General features: G+C 43.7%; 1 protein-coding gene across 2 annotated transcripts in view; it reads right to left on the reverse strand.

The window, feature by feature from the left end:
* The window catches only part of ELAPOR1 (endosome-lysosome associated apoptosis and autophagy regulator 1), a 69603-nt gene extending 52451 nt beyond the window's left edge, over nucleotides 1-17152 (reverse strand). The window contains exons 1-2 of one of the 2 annotated variants that reach the window (XM_046027102.1): nucleotides 17088-17152; nucleotides 16664-16869 (exon numbers count right to left, since the gene is read on the reverse strand). In XM_046027102.1, the coding sequence (XP_045883058.1) occupies nucleotides 16664-16816 (153 nt within the window). In that variant the 5' untranslated portion in view covers nucleotides 16817-16869; nucleotides 17088-17152. The remainder of the gene's footprint in view (nucleotides 1-16663; nucleotides 16870-17087) is intronic. The other variant, XM_046027111.1, reaches the window with a different exon arrangement.
* Between the last annotated feature and the right edge of the window lie 184 nt (nucleotides 17153-17336).

Genomic DNA, 17336 nt, shown 5'->3' on the forward strand with positions numbered 1-17336 from the left:
CTATAGTATTTATATATTCATTCAATTATTCTTTCTGTATTTGTCATTCTAAATTGTATTTTTTCCTGCCATAATATTCATCTTATGTTTGGATTCTATTATTTTTATGGACTATTTCCTGAAAAGTGAAGTCCTTATAGGTGGAGGCACTATTAATTACTTAATTAAAATAAGACCATTCACGGTTTGATTACCTTCCTCTCCTACCTCATTACTCATCATGTTCTCCTTCCCTCCTTTTCAGCTCCTCACAATACACTGGCCTTCTTTCAGCCCTTTGTATTCACTTCAGGGCCTTTGCTTGTGCTCATTCTTGCCCCTCATGGCTGCCTATTCCTGGACATCCTTCAGACCCCAGCTGGGTTATGGCTACCCTAAGAGTTCCCTGAACATTCTGCTCAAGTCAAATCCCCTAATATGTGTACTTTCCTTTTGTAGCACTTGTCACAGTTGTAATTTTATCTCTGTGATGATTTCATTCATATATATATATATAGCCCACTAGACTACAAACAATGTCTGGCACGTAATGGGTCTATGATAAAGTTTATTGAATGAATGAATGAGTGAATGAATGAGTTCATACATACAGATACATTCGCTTCTCTGGTCCAGCTTTTTTCCTATTCTCCAAAACATCTATCTAAGCATTCACTACTCTCTAGAAAAAACTTCTGTAATGTATTCATAATCAGGTTCAATCTTTCTCCCTAACACTATCTATTCTATAAGGCTTGCCTCAATCCACCTTCCCATTCCCTTTTTTACCCCTTCCATGAAAGCCATCCTGGACAACCTGAAATTCTCCCATACGTAGCCCTGCACATTCCCATCTCCTGGTCTAGAATGTCCCACCCCAGTGACCTGTCCAGCATCTACTGGGAGGAGGCTAAACTTAGGATGGTACCCTAGGTGCTCAGATGCCACCTACCCCTACAGCTGTCTCTGATTTCTGCAGTTTCCCTCTTATAGTACAAACCCAAAGCCTTTTGTTTATGTTAAATTTATCTCTTATGTGAGTGCATTATACTTATAACACATTCCCCTTCCCACTGTAAACTCCTTTAAGGCAAGCATCAGGCCAATCCATCCCAAACTCCCAGCTGCAAGCACAGTGTCAGGCACACTGTGAGAGGCCAAAGTGATTACTGTATTAATACATAGGAATAATAACAACATGGAGATATAGGAACATCAAATTTAGGAAACTAGTCCAACAGTAAAAAGAATGGATGATTTCATGATATGCTGTGATGTGGTGGTTTTAAAATATGCCCACATATTCTTGGATGTTCCTCCCTCCAAGAGGAAGAGAGAGTTTAATCCTCTCCCCCTCCACCCGCCGGAGTGTGGGCTGGATTCACCCAGCAACTTGCTCCTAACGAACAGAAAGAACATGGCGAAAGTGATGGTGTGTGACTTTTGAGAGTAGGTCATAAAGGGGGCTGAGGCTTCCTCCTCGCTCTCTGTCTCTGACTACGCTCTCTGGAGGAAGCTGGTTGGCATGTCATGAGGGCACTCAGGCAGCTCCAGAGAGAGACCCAGAAGGCGAGGAACTCATTCCTGCTAACAGCCACGTGAGTGGATCATCTTGGAAGCAGATCTAAACAAGCTTCTGAGGACTGCGACCCTGACTGACCTCTTGACCGAACCCTCATGAGAGACTCTGAGCCAGACTCGGCCAGCTTAGCCAGGCCTGAATTCCTGACCCACAGAAACTGAGATCATGAATGTTTGGTTTTTTTAAACCACTAAGTTTTAGGGCAATTTGTTATAAAGAAGTAGATAATAGATAAAAATAGATAACATATGGGCTTATCAACTCAGAAAAAGATTATAGTTTTTAATTCCTATTGGACCAGAGGACATCTCTGTCTCATTAAGAGCTTATTTTACAAGGTTAGTAACCTTGGTGTTAAAATATTCATACTCCGTTCTCCCTGCCCGATAGACCCTCCTTCACCTTCAGTTCTTATCTAAATATTACCACTTCTCTAGCAGCACCTGGGTGGCTCAGTCGGTTAAGTATCTAACTCTAGATTTTGGCAGGTCATGATCTCAGAGTGGTGGGATGGGGCTCCCCACTGAGTGGGGAGTGTGCTTGAGATTCTCTCTCCCTCTCACTTGGGCTCTTCCCCACCCGACCCCCCACCACTCATGTGTGTGCTCTCTCTAAAATAAATGAATCTTCAAATCAATCAATCAATCAGTCAACGTTACCTTTTCCCTAAGGCCCTGCTTGACTTTCTCACGTCTTTTGAGAAGCTCTCTTAACCATTCCAGCCCATACTGAAATAACTTTTCTCTGTTCATTTGCACTTTGGCTTCTGATAACCATAATCATTTTGACTTACTGAGAACTTACTACGTCATGTTGTCATGGTTGAATAGTGTCTCTCCAAAATTCATGTCCACTCAGAACCTCAGAAGGTATAACCTTACTTGGAAATTGGGTCTTTGCTGATATAATCAGTTAAGACAAGGTCACCCTGGAGTAGGGATGGACCCTAACTTCAGTAACCGATGTCCTTAATAAGAAGGCCATGTGGAGACATGGAGACACAGGAGAAGAAGGCCATGGGACAACAGAGCAGAGATTGAAGTGATGTAGCCACAAAGCCAGGACTGCCAAGGATTACCAGAAACCACCAGAAGCTAAGAAGAGAAAAGAAGATTCCTCCCTAGAACCATCAGACAGAGCATGGCACCACGACACCTGGAACTTGAACTTCTTGCCTCCAGAACTGTGAGAGAATAGATTTCTATTGCTTTAGGACCTCCAGCCCTAGCAAACAAATACAAAGAGTCATACTGTGCACATCTTATTTCTCATTTCTACATTCACAAAAATGCTTCAAATTAAATATGACTAGCTCCTTTGATAAATGAGTCTGACAGCCGGTGAAGCTGCACCCAGGGTACAAAGCCAGTCTCCAGAGACTGTGCTCAGCCTGCTGCTCCTCCCTCTCTGGCCTCATTCTATCCTGCACTGATCTCTGTTTGTAACTGCTTGTTCCTTGAAATGCTGTAAGTGCCCTCAGTGTCGGTTTCATGTCCTACAATTCTCCTGTGTCTCTTTTTCAGTCCATGCTGTTCAAAAAATACCTGGTGGATGAATTATTTCAAATTTCAGAGGATTAAAAATATAAGAGAAAAAAATAAGTACAGAGAAAACTTGACAATGGCCCATGATCTCTAGAGGAAATCTGTCATTAATGTTTTCAAACTGGGAGTACTCTGATGATCACTGTTCTCTGGGACCAGGTACTAATATGAACAGTATCTGTCACCAGAGGAAATGAGTATTGGAGACAATGGGGCCGTCAGGTTGCTTCACAGTTACAAAGTTTAAAAAAGAATACTTTTTACCCCAATTGTAGGGGTCTGCTCCATAAATAGTGAGCCTCTCATTCTCTGGGGTAAAAGTATTTTTTAAAACATTGGTAATTATGGGGCACCTGGGTGGCTCAGTGGGTTGAGCTGCTGCCTTCAGTTCAGCTCATGATCTCAGGGTCCTGGGATCAAGCCCCGCATCAGGCTCTCTGCTCAGCGGGGAAGCCTGCTCCCCCCCACCCCCACCTGCCTCTCTGCCTACTTGTGACCTCTGTCTGTCAAATAAATAAATAAATAAATAAATCTTTAAAACGTTGGTAATTGTTAAGCAATAAAACCCACTTGAGGGTAAGCGCTCACCGGGCTGTCTAAGGTGGCCAGTGAGGTTGCCTTTGTCTGGGTGGCCACTGAAATCTACCCTGACACCAGCTTTTGGTGAGGTCACAGTTTTATATCTAAACGACACTCCCCAGAGTGAACCAACCTGTTGATCTCCTTGGTCCTCAGTTTCTGCAAGTATAAAATAGGGATTTTAATGGCGTATCAATCATAATTGGAAACAAAAACCTGAGATTTCTAAGTTATCTAAAAATCAAGAGAATGTCTCATCTTTCAGAGAAGCTCCTGACAATTTGTGGCATATTCCCAGCGACATCACCTTTATCTGCTCATCTTCATTCATGCCCACCCCCATTGTTTGCTCATCATCTGACTAAAATGATAATTACATCAAAGACAATAAAGCACACTGGCCATGATCACCCATTCTTCTGAAATGTTACCCGAATCTATCTCCATCCGAGAAAAACGAGCTGGTGAATATAAAAATCAGGACTCATCTTTTGGATAATCCAGGACTAAAAACTCTATGTATTCTTTTAAAAATATGCCTTCTCCCCCTCCCCATAGTTCTTTGTTTCCTTCTGACTTCCTGCTACCTTGTTTCTTACTCTGTGCTTGGTCATAGCCCTTTCCTTTCTTGTATGGATGATTTATATAGCTCTATATTTGCAAAGGGAAGCTCTAGCCCTCATCTTTAAAAAAAATGTTTTACAAGAAAAATAAATTGAGCCATTAATTCAAGATTTATAGAGCATCTAGCCTGTGTTTAGCACAGGGCTGGGTGCACCTGACTTCTCTGACGTGCTGTCCTGAGCCAGCACCACCCTTAGGAGAATCTGAACCAAGTCAAACGAATGGATACACTTGATGCTTCCTTTTATCTCTTCTCTTGGTGGCTTACTTGCCACTCTTTTATCTTCATGTGATTGAGGTTGGAGGGCAAAGTAATCAATTTCAAGCAGAAAATTAGCCAATTTCAGTTTCCTTTCTAATTGAGAAACAGCTTTCCTTGACTGTTGTGCATGGGGTAAGAAGAGGGGCGTTCCAATAAGGACGCAGGCTTATTACATTAAAATCCAATTATTATTACTGGTTTTTGCATTTTATTGTATCATCAGCACAATTCCGATTTAGAAAATCATGTCCTAGGCCTGTGAAAACCACTTTATTTATTTTTTTCACCCTGCAGAGTTCTGTGGGTCTTTTTAAAAATGCTTTTAATAACACGTGTCAAATCAAAGGAGAAGAATGGGTGATAACCTCACATTAGGGTTCTCAGACTTAAAAAGATTTTGAAAGCACAGAGCTAGGAAGTATGAAAAATACATTTTCTTTCGGCAGCTGTCAAGCACTAACTATAATTATCTGTTCTGTGCTTTATCTGGTATGACATAGAAGGAGAGCTTAGGAAGAAATGTGACAAACGGCACAGTTTTTATCACTTTACTAGAGGAATGATACAGACTGAGGAAGAGCTCTGAGTTGAACCAAATTATTTTCTGAAAATCTGGCAAAATTAGCCATCAGGCCCATCTGTGCTGACTGGGAAAACCTGGCAGCCTGATAGAGCCGACAGGCTCTGCAGCCCGGCCCTCCGGGTCTCCGTGATTCCTGGGAGTGAAGAGAGTGGCGGCGGCCCTCCCAGACAAGGCCTCCCTCCTCCATCTGACTGCAGATGGAGAAGGCTGATGCGGTCTTTAAAAAACCATGCTCCCAACCTGGCACACCTCTATCAAAATGCTAAACACTTGGACTCTTTGACAGACTCAGACAAGTTGCCTCAGTACACATAGGAGGACAGTCACTGCAGCTCTGTTTCCATACAAATGACTGGAATTGACCTAGTCATCAAATTTGCTTTAGCAAATCACGGCACATGTTTATCACGAACCGCCATGGGAGCTGTTAAAAATAAAGATGTGGATCTGTAGTAAGGAAAACAATAAAATGCAGAACAGGACACATATTCTGATCTGATTTGTATAAAAGGCAAAAAAATAGATGGGCTTGTAGAGGTATAAGATATTTCAAGAAGAATATCGAAGCAGGAGCTGACAGAGGTTAGCCTTTGGGGACTTGTGAGGGGTAGGGAGGGGAAACTTTTACTTCTAAGCTTCTACCCTTTGCACAATTGGGGCTGACGAAAACAGCATGGTGGGGAAGAGCCCAGCTGCTTGAGTTCAAGCTCTCTTTCCAGCCAAGTAAACTCTGGCAGGCTAATCTCTCTGTGGCAGGCACTGGGAAATTAGAAATGATTAAAATGTACAAGAATACCAGCCCTCACAGAGTTTACATTCTAGTCAGAAAATATAGACAAGTATAAAAAAATGTTGTGTGTGTGTGCGCACACAGATGTATGTACATAAACTACATGCCAGAGGGCCGAGAGGGCTGTGGGAGAGAGTGGAGCAAGCAAGAGGAGAGGGATGGGGTGGAATGGAGGTGGGGTGCCTACTTCACAGAGTTCTTATAAGGACCAAATGGGTTCCTGCCTGTAGGTCACTTGGGGAACTCAATAAATGTGAGCTATTACTATGGGCATATATTACCTTATGATGGAAAAATAAATAACAATTTTTAAACAAACAATGCCCTCCAGGACTTTTGCTTAAGATATCTTCTTTTCATAGCTTTGAAACTCCAAAATGGGGATATACATTTCTCATTTTGCAAGTGTAAATTGATGTTGCCCAGCCACACTGGCCTTCTCTCTGTCTCCTAGGCACAGACTCTTTCTTGCTTGCAAGCTTGTCCACCCCTTTTCACCTGCTAAACTTCTCCACAGCCTTCATTCAGCTCGCTGCTTAAACCCACTCCTCAGAGAGGCCAGCTGTCACTTTCCCCATCCATCAACTAGGGTAGATCCATGATCTACAGTTAGGTCTCCTTGTCATATCTTCTGCTTTTCCTTCATATCATTTAACCGAATTTGCAAGTCAATTGCAAAGTCAATTGTTATTTGGGTGTATCAAGTCTGCTTTCCAAGCCCAGTTCCTCCCCAGGGCCATTTACACGGGGAAACGGGAAAGGGGGGAGAAGGGAGTTGGGGGCAACATGGCCAACAGCACTGCCCACTGGTGGAGGGAGAAGAAGCTGAGAAGCAATTTAGAACAAGACTGATGTATAGGGATTTGTTTGTATTGCTTGCTATAGAATGAGTAAGAGTCTGTCCCTCAGTTGCAGTAATAGCTTTGAGAAACACTCTGAAGTCTCTTAGGAGCTCTAGGTTGAGTCCTTCTTGAAACAGGAGGGGTCCTTCAGCTATGGGCCAAGCAAAAACAAAGGGGTGTGTGTGTTGCCTACCGCCCCATTTGTCAAGTTTGAAAGGACTGACAATATTGCCAGAGATATGAGAAAATGTGAGGATAGGCAGAGTTCATGGAAAATAAAATTGGTGCAATTTCCCAAAAGAGAAATTGGATAATAGGGAGCAGTATAAAATATATGTGCTCTTTGTGGGGAGCCTGGATGGCTCAGTGGGTTAAAGCCTCTGCCTTCGGCTCAGGTCATGATCCCAGGATCCTGGGATTGAGCCCCGCATTGGGTTCTCTGTGCAGCGGGGAGTCTGCTTCCTCCTCTCTCTCTCTGTCTCTCTCCACCTGCCTCTCTGCCTACTTGTGATCTCTGTCTGTCAAATAAATAAATAAAATCTTTAAAAAAAAATATGTGCTCTTTGATCAAAGAATCTTCATGTATGGAATGAACCTAAGGAGTTAACAGGATAACAACTGAGCAAATGTTTACAAATGTATATGTAAAAGCATTCATTTCAGTATTGTTGACAGCAATAGGATTTAGAAGCTATCTGAATTCGTTGGTTAAATAGATTATATGCTATACATGCTACAGAACTCTATGTAGCCTTTAAAATGATGAAGTTAAACCTATATTTATGATAGAGATGTCTTTTGCAAATTCTTGCATGAAAAAAAGGGTCATGACACAGCATGTATGATATGATCCCATTTATGGAAAATCATATATTTATATCTCTACATTTAAGTGTAGAAGTATAGAAAGTCTACAAGTAAAGAAGGAAGTCTGGAAATATGCAACAAAGTGTTTATAGTGATGTTAGCCAGTTATGAAATTTTGGGTAAGTTTTGCATCCCTGTTCACATTCTATACTTCCTGATATTTTAGAATAAGAATGTACCATTGTTACAAAAATAATAAAGCTATTTAAAAATAGTATTTAATAGGCCAAAAGGGAAAAAGGCAATCTGGAACTCAGTCCCATTCCTCAGTTTTCAAAAAGCAGATCATAAAACAGTAACAAGAACAACATTAAGCCCTGACTCTACGCTATGCATTTTGCAAAACACTGTAAGCATTATTTTGCTTAATCCTCCCACCAATCCATAAAAGATATAAATTATCCCCATTTTCCAAATGAAAAAATTGAGAAGACAGGTGAGTATCTTGCCCAAGACAATGCAGTTGAAATGGTCAGCTGTCACCGCCAAGTCAACACTGACCACAGAAACATCATGCGAGCCACATACAAGGTTTTAAAATTACCAGTAAGCACATTTGAAAAGTATAGAGACACAGGCAAAATTAAATTTTTCGGGTGAAATTAATTTTAACACTATATTTCAACATGTCATCAGCATGCAATATTACTGAGATGTTTTGCATTCATTTTTTCTGCACCAAGTTCCGTTAGAAACTTAGGGAGCAATATAAAGTTCCGTTAGAAAATTGGTTTCTTTTTTTTTAAGATCTTATTTATTTATTTGACAGAGATCACAAGTAGGCAGAGAGGCAGGCACAGAGAGAGGAGGAAGCAGGCTTCCCGCCGAACAGAGAGCCCGCTGCTCGATCCCAGGATTCCGGGATCATGACCTGAGCAGAAGGCAGACACTAAACTGACTGAGTCACTCAGGCACTCCAATGAAATGGATTTTTCATTTTATTTAATTTTAATTAAAAGTTAAAGTTAGGGGCGCCTGGGTGGCTCAGTAGGTTAAAGTCTCTGCCTTCGGCTCAGGTCATGATCCTAGGGTCCTGGGATCGAGCCCTGCATCGGGCTCTCTGCTTGGTGGGGAGCCTGCTTCCTCCTCTCTCTCTCTCTCTGCCTACTTGTGATCTCTATCAAATAAATAAATAAAATCTTAAAAAAAAAAAGTTAAAGTTAAAATGCACACTCAACTCAGTCATTTAAAATTTGTCAGCTGTGCTTGGAACTACTTGGGTATGTGCATCTACTTTCTTTCTTTCTTTTTTTAGATTTATTTATTTTAGAGACAGAGGGTGCAAGTAGGGGGAGGGGAAGAGAGAGAGAGGGAGAGATGAAGATTCCCTGTTGAGAGCAGAGCTCTCCGGGCTTATTCTCACCACCCTGAGATCACAGCCTAAGCAGAAATCCAGAGTCGGTTGCTTAACCAACTGAGCCATCCAGGGGTCCCCATCTACTTTCTTAACCAGAAATTTAATGAAATCTAAATAGAGATCCAGTATTTCTCATGAAAATGTAGCATCTGATTTGAGTCATGCTGTAAAGTGTAACACACATACTGGACTTGGAACAGAAACTTAATTTCTTAGTTAGGAACTAAGTTTCTGGGGCACCTGGGTGGCTCAGTGCGTTAAAGCCTCTGCCTTCAGCTCAGGTCATGATCCCAGGGTCCTGGGATCGAGCCCCGCATCAGGCTCCCTGCTCAATGTGGAGTTTGCTTCTCCCTCTCCCACTCCCCCTGCTTGTATAGCCTCTCTCTCTCAAATAAGTAAATAAAATCTTTATTTAAAAAAAATCCATTTCCTCAGCTATACTAGCTGCATTTTCATTGCTTGGTAGCCACACTAGGCTAGTGGCTACCATATCTGGATAGCACTCCTCCAGACCCTTACCTGTTATGCTCTCTTCCTTCTCTTTGCCAAATTTTACCAACTTTGTCTTCAGAATAGCTTTCACATCTACTCTTTTTCCCTTTCTAACACTCTTACCCCTGTTAAACCCCTGTTAAATTCTTTTTTTTTTTAGATTTTATTTATTTATTTGACAGACAGATCACAAGTAGGCAGAGAAGCAGGCAGAGAGAGAGGAGGAAGCAGGGTCCCTGCTGAGCAGAGAGCCCGATGCGGGGCTCGATCCCAGGACCCTGGGATCATGACCCAAGCTGAAGGCAGAGGCTTTAACCCACTGAGCCACCCAGGCGCCCCTACCCCTGTTAAATTCTTATTAATTATTTACTACTATAAGACCATGTTAATTATACTTCCACTAAAAATCTAGAACAGCTAATGTTTATTGAGTACTTACTATGCACCAGGAACTAGTCTAAGCACTTTATATGTATGAATTCACTTGACTGTCATAATATAGTAATCAATTAAGTGGACTTTATTAATATTCCCATGGCAATGATGAAGAAGCTGAGGTGTGAGATTAAATAGCTTCCCCAAGGTCATGCCATTACTGAGCGAAGGAGCTGGAAATTGAACCCACCCCACTCCATATATCCAGATCCCACACGCTGTGCCACTACTCTGCCTCCCTCTCACAAAAACATACATAAAATTCATAGTTTGAATGCTAGGAGTAGAGGTGATTTTTACTCTCTTCTTATTTATCTATTTTTTTCCCCAGTTTTCTGCAAAGGAAATGTGACACTTTTATAATCTTTAAAGTTTTTCTTTTTTTTTAAGATTTTTATTTATTTATTTGAGAGAGAGAAAGAGAGAGAGAGTGCATACATGCAGGGGGAGGGGCTGAAGGAGAGGGAGAAGCAGACTCCCCACTGAGCACAGAGCCTGACATGGGGCTCAACCCCGATGACCCCAAGATCATGATGTGAGCCAAAGTCAGACGCCCCACTGACTGAGCCACCCAGGTGACCCTAAAGTTTTTCTTTGAAAGTAAGGCAGATTGGGGTGCTTGAGGAGCTCAGTCAGTTGAGCAACTGACTCTTGATTTCGGCTCAGGATATGATCTTGGAGTTGTGAGATTGAGCCCCGCACTGGGCTCCACACTCAGCTTGGAGTCTACTTGAGATTCTTCCCTTCTCTTTCTGTCCCAGCCCCCATTCTCTCTCTCTCTCTCAAATAAATAAATAAAACTTTTTAAAAAATAAAATAAAGTGGGGTGCCTGGGTGGCTCAGTCGTTAAGCTCTGCCTTTGGCTTGGGTCATGATCCCAGGGTTTTGGGATCCAGCCCCGCATCTGGCTTTCTCCTCCGAGGGAAGCCTGCTTCTCCCTCACCCACTCCCCCTGCTTGTGCTCCCTCTCTCGCTGTGTCTCTCTATCAAATAAATAAATAAATAAAATCTTTTAAAAAAATGTATTTAAACTTAAAAAAAAAAAAAAGATTTGAAGTTACTCCTTTGGTTGGGAGTCACCAAGCTTGAATGTTTAAAACATCCTGCCATATTTGGTGGAGAGGGGAAACTGAAAGGCTCCTTTTGTCAAGAAGTACTCTTTTTTGCCCCCAAAGATTTTATTCATTTATTTCACAGAGAAAGAGAGAGCGGGCAAGCAGGCAGGAGGAGCCAAGGGAGAGGGAGAAGCAGGCTCCCTGCTGAGCAAGGAGCCCAATGTGGGACTCAATCCCAGGACCCTGGAATCATGACCTGAGCTGAAGGCAGAGGCTTAAGCGACTGAGCCACCCAGGCGTCCCTCACTAGGTACTTTTGTAAGGTTGTGAGATGTAATGATTTTGGTTGCTATCAGAGAGGTCTAATGAGTAATAGATATTTGAGATCTGAAGGCTTTTAGGGAGTCATTTTGTCTATTCTTCCATCTCAAGGTAGGAGTATACTAAAAGTGGACCAATCTGATCATTATCTACCTTACTTTATTTTATTTTTATTTTTATTTATTTATTTATTTATTTTTAATATTTTATTTATTTGACAGAGAGAAATCACAACTAGGCAGAGAGGCAGGCAGAGAGAGAGGAGGAAGCCCCTAAGTTTTAAAATTTTTATTTAAGCAAGCTTTATACCCAATGTGAGGCTCAAACTCACAACCCCAATATCAAGAATTGCACGCCCCTCAAACTGAGTAGCCAGGTGCCCCAAGAGTCACTTTGTTTTTTAATTTTTTTAAAAGATGTATTTATTTATTTTAGAGAGAGATTGAGAGAGCAGGGGGAGGGAGAGAATCTCAAGCAGACTCTCTGTTGAATGTGGGTCCAGATGGGGAGCTTGATCCCCCAACTCTGATATCATGACCGACCAGAACCAAGAGCCGGAAGTTCAACCAACTGAGCCACCCAGGTGCCCCCCAGGAGTCACTTTAAATCTTAGGCTCCCAGTGAAATATTTCCTGAAATCTCAGGGGTCCTGAATGTTTTCTAGATCTACTCATTTCCCTGTGGAATCCAAACCTTGAATAATGAGTTAGAAGCAAATACAGGAGGAAACATAAAAGGTCCGAAGCTATGATCATGCAGTGAAATACCATGCCGGGATCTCAGGACTTTCTCCCTCCTGGTAGAGGGGCTAATCCGGGGGAGTCAAAACTGTGAAAGTCCATCACTCTGCTCCTAAAGCTGTTCTTTCTACATCTCCCGCACCCACTCAAAAACCCTGACCAAAACCCATGGCTTGCCCCTCTCCTTCACCCTACACTTAAAGTCAGTTGCCAAACCCTCTAACCTCTACCTTCAGCATGTTTTTCCTATCTACACCTCTCCATGTGTCCCACTGCCACCTGCCAGCACAGTCCTGCTAGCCTCCTCCTTGACTGATCTCCTTGCTCCCACCACCCTCTCTTACCTTCTGGCCTTCTCCAACCATGTTTACTTTTCATTCCTATTAATCCACACTGAGAAGGCTACTATCTCTGCCAGAAATCCCTCAGGGATTCTCCACTTCAGATTTCTACATTTCCAGGCTGGATTTCTATTGTCCCCCACACCCACTCCACATTCCAATCTTATCTCCTATTGCACTCACACGTACTTCACATTTCTGCCACCTGATCTACTGGCAATTCCCATTGCATTTTCCTTGTGGACCTTTCTGCAGGCTCCCCCCCTCTATCTAATCCATCTCTGCCCATTGCAGTCCTACTGATTATTCCAAAACTAAGTCAAGTGCCAACTGTTCAAATGTTTTCTTCTTCTCCTATTCAACTCTGTATTGCCACTCCTGCATCGCTTACCATATGTTAACTCTACGTTATCATTTATATCCTTATTTGTGCACTTACCTTTTCTGCCTACCAGTATTTCTTAAGCACCTGTGACATATCAAAGGTATGCACCGGGCCCTTTGCATGCGTTATCTAACCTAATTTAATCCTCACAGCAGCCTTGTTAGAGTAAGAATCATAGTGTGTATTACCATTCCCATTTTACAGATCAGGAAACCGAGGCTGCAAGAAGTGAATTAACTTGTTCGATGTAGTATCCTTACTAAGTGGCAGAGTCATCCCTCACTCATCCAATTTTATTACAATCCAGGTATACCAGATTCCCAGATGTCCATAGGACATCCCAGTATAGATTGGGAAGTCCCTTTGGGGTCAATTAGCACTGGAGCCTCAGGACAAGGCAGATCTGTTAAAGAGGGTTTCCTGCTCCTCTCTCATTTGATGTATATTCATTGTGTTATGGGAAGTGCTCCTTTGGCTCTCAGTCAGTACTCTGCCCAGGCTAGCACAGGGCTAAAGAAATGATTCATGAAAACAAATACCATACAGGATGCTTAGTTCCACTGGTGACCTTGATTATTGTAAAATTGTGTAAGCAAAGGCTCACCACACCCCAGCACAGCTTTAGCAATCCATAACTCCTGGTTCTCTGCCACCTCAGTTTAGGCCTCCTGCTAAATCTCTCTGTTTCCTAGGGTGCCTGGGTGGCTCAGTGGGTTAAAGCCTCTGCCTTCGGCTCCGGTCATGATCTCAGGGTTCTGGGTTCAAGCCCCACATCGGGCTCTCTGCTCAGCGGGGAGCCTGCTTCCTCCTCTCTCTCTGCCTGCCTCTCTTCCTATTTGTGATCTCTGTCAAATAAATAAATAAAATCTTTTAAAAAATGATTAAATTTCTCCGTTTCCTGATTAGATCCAGAGGGGTACCTCAGATTTCAGAAACAAAGCTGAAACAGCACTGTTGTCATATCAGGTTGGCCTGAAAGGAGTCCCCGCCAGTAATACCCAACATAGACTCACAAGAAATTCATATGAAGATTAAGAATAGAGAAGGGTTAGTCTACCCTGAATTGATTTTTTACCATTTGGGTTGGAAGCCCCCAAACTTGTTGAGTCAGTTCATATTGCCAAATGAAGACTGTTGTAACAATGCGTTTATTCTCTTCCTTATTATTTGGAGTCAAGGGTGTCCAGCAGCCACTGTTTGCTCAAGGAGAGTCTAAACAGAACTTGCAGGGACGCCTGAGTGGCTCTGTTGCTTAAGCGTCTGCCTTTGGCTCAGGTCATGATCCCAGGGTCTGTGTATCGAGTCCCACTTCAGGGTCCTTGCTCGATGGGGAGCCTGCTTCTCCCTCTGCCTGCCTTTCCCCTTGCTCGTGTTCCCTCTCTCTCTCCCTGACAAATAAATAAATAAAATCTTAAGAAAAAAAATAAATAAACGGGACTTGCTGACGCCTGTGGCCAACTCCTAAGTCACTTTGACTCTAGCATGAGGTATGGATTGAATGGAAATGAAGCTGAAAAGGAAAGGGGGTTAGGTAACTCTAATTTGTGTTTGATTTTTATGGTTTTGGGAGTTTTTTGTGTATGTATTTTCTCTTTCAATACTCAAAGCAATCCTTTTTGAGGTAGGTGTTATTGAAACACCCATTGTACAGATCCGAAAACTGTGTGGTAAATAACAGGTGGAGACTAGACCCCTGGTATGTTGAGTTGCACAGATAACACTGGCCCGAGCTCAGGCTCTGCAGTAAGACCTTTTGCTCAGGCAAATGGCAGACATTTAAAAAGGAGTAAATGCAAAAATCTGTGCCCAAGTTAGAGGTCTCAAGCATCAGTATTCTTCCTTCCCTCCAAAGCAAGATGATACAAAGTGTTTAATTTCTCAAATGTCTCACATTTTCCAGAGTTGACAAGATCTCACCAAGAAGCAATAGTGGAACTATAAGATTCTTACCTTCCACGGAGAGGAGACTCCCGTACTGGATTCTTAGGCAAGGGTGCTTGGTTGAACTAGGTATCTCAGTTGGTTAGGCCACACACCACCAAGCCCAGTCAGCCACAGTCACTGAGAAGATCATCCTGTTCCTAGCCATCTTTAAAACAGGTCATAAAGGGTCGCTGGGAAGGCTCAATTGGTTAAGCATCTGATTTCGACTCAGATCATGATCTCAAGGTTCTGGGATGGAGCCCACAGGGACAGGCTCCCTGCTCAGCAGGGAGTCTCCTTCTCCATTTCCCTCTGCCCCTCCCCCTGCTCATTTTTATGCTCTCTCTCTCTCTCTCTCAAATAAATGAATAAAATCTTAAAAAAAAGAAAAAACAGGGCGCCTGGGTGGCTCAGTGGGTTAAAGCCTCTGACTTTGGCTCAGGTCATGATCTCAGGGTCCTGGGATCGAGCCCCACATTGGGCTCTCTGCTCAGGAGGGAGCCTGCTTCCCTTCCTCTCTCTCTGCCTGCCTCTATGCCTGCTTGTGATCTCTGTCTGTCAAATAAATAAATAAATAATCTTTAAAAAAAAAAAAGAAAAAGAAAAAAACAGTTCATAAAGTGGCTGAGTGAAAATGTAGACAGTCCAGGGAAGGTCATCATTGGAACTGATAAAAAGTTATTAAAAGTGCCACTGACTGGGATCACTTGTGCCATACTCACGAATGAAGTACAAAATTCTCTCTCCTTCCTCACCCTTCAGTTCTTCGTGATCTGTTATGTTGTAGACAGTCTAATGGATCAAGCACCTTCATAATAATATATTTCCATATGAGAGGTGGTTGCTTTTACTAATCAGTGAACACTGACCACTTATAAAAAGTATTTCACTCTCTCAAAACCCTAGCTAAGTATGACAATGGCGATTCTTTTTACAGGGCTAAACTCTTGGTGTATTATGAAATCTTTCACACCTCACAGAGATAACAGAACAACTCTTATTTTACCTTCCCCAGTGCAGTTCTTGTTGCCGTCTCTGCCATATGGTTAAAAAAAGCTTACCCAGAGAACAACCAAATAATGGTATTTCAAACCTATAGAAACTACTGAATTTTGTTACTCCTTAATACCTTTGTGTATTCCTCCAAAAAGAATGCTCAAAGGATTTTCGGTGGGAAGACATTCACTGCCTATCATCTGAATTGTGCTGGCAACCTTTTAGAAACACCTTGAAAAAGACTTGTGACATATGTCAGCAGAAGTCCAGAGAAGGAAAGTAGAGACTGGCGGAAAGCGAGATATTACAGACTCAAAGTCTGGTCAGAGGGGTTGGTGGGCTGTCAGGTACACTAAACAAAGCACACTGGGGGAGGCAAAGCACTTAGCAGCCCGCAAGGTAACTGAATGTTTAAGAAGGAGGGGAGGGGGAGAGAGGTGATGGGTTCCTTCAGTCCCCCTGTCACATCTCCCACCTTCACACTTATTTGAAACCATAATAAAACCACAAGGATGCCCGTTTTTCTCCCCTACTTTCCTCCGCCTTCCTAACTCCTTTCTAACCCCGCTCTTCCCTCTCACTTTCCAATTTGCCCCTCTGTACATAATCTTTTGTTTTCAACTACTTTAAGGTATTTCATTGCAGCTGGAAAACCATCCATGTCTTCTTCCTTCATTTCCGAGCCCAGGAACCCAGGTCCTTCCTGGGCTCCTTGGAGCTGGGACCGTCTCCTCTGAGCTCAGCAGCCCAGGCTGTGAGGATGATCTATTTCATGAGTCCTCCAGTGGGCTGGCCTCTCCATGACGGCAGTCCACTCCTCTCCGCCCCCCCCCCCCGCCCCGCCTCATCCTCAAAGAAACCTAAACTCCATGGCCTCTGAAACTGTCTGTGCCTGGGTCCCCAAGGTCTCCGCCAGGATCCAAGATTTGTCTGATCAAAGTGGGGTCAGGTCGGGGAAGACAGTACCTCTTTACAGGCGTGAAGCTCGGGTCCCGCTCCCTGGGTCACCTGGAAGGCGGTCCCAACCCAGAGCAGCAGCCGCAGAAGCCGGAGTGTGCGCCGCTCCATTCTTCCCCTGCCTCCGGCAGAGGGATGGAGGCTGCGCCCCGGCTCAGCCATAGCGTTGTCCTGCGCGAGCGGCAGCAGCGGCTCAGGTGCTGCAGCTGCTGCTACTGCTGGCAGAAGGCGGAAAAAACCGGGAGGGAGGTTCACAGGGGGAGGATGCAAGGGGCTGGGCTCGCTTCAGTCACCTCCCTGCCGCTACGCCGAGGCCGCCCATCCTTCCTCCTCCCTCCTTCCTCTTCTCCTCCTACCCACGTCGCCTTGGCAACCGCCTCCTCTTTCCCTCCGCGCGGGTGGGTCAGGGACCACGCGCTCCTCTGCCGCTCACCTGCCGGTCGCCATGGCAGCCGCCGCCGCTGGCACGCGCTGCGTGGGAGTGCGCGCGCCCGGGGTCTGCAACCGGCCCAACAGGCGGACGGGGTCGTGTAAAAAACGCAGTAGAAACATCCTCCAAGCCAGCGCCACCAAATTCACGTTTTCCATTGCTCATTCGGGTTATGGGCCATTTATGAGCATCTCTAATCTTGCAGACGTGGCGTTCGACAATACTTATTGTGCACCTCCTTTGTGTGCAGCG

The sequence above is a fragment of the Meles meles genome, chromosome 1, assembly GCF_922984935.1.
Source record: "Meles meles chromosome 1, mMelMel3.1 paternal haplotype, whole genome shotgun sequence".
In the NCBI taxonomy this organism is placed as follows: Eukaryota; Metazoa; Chordata; class Mammalia; order Carnivora; family Mustelidae; genus Meles; species Meles meles.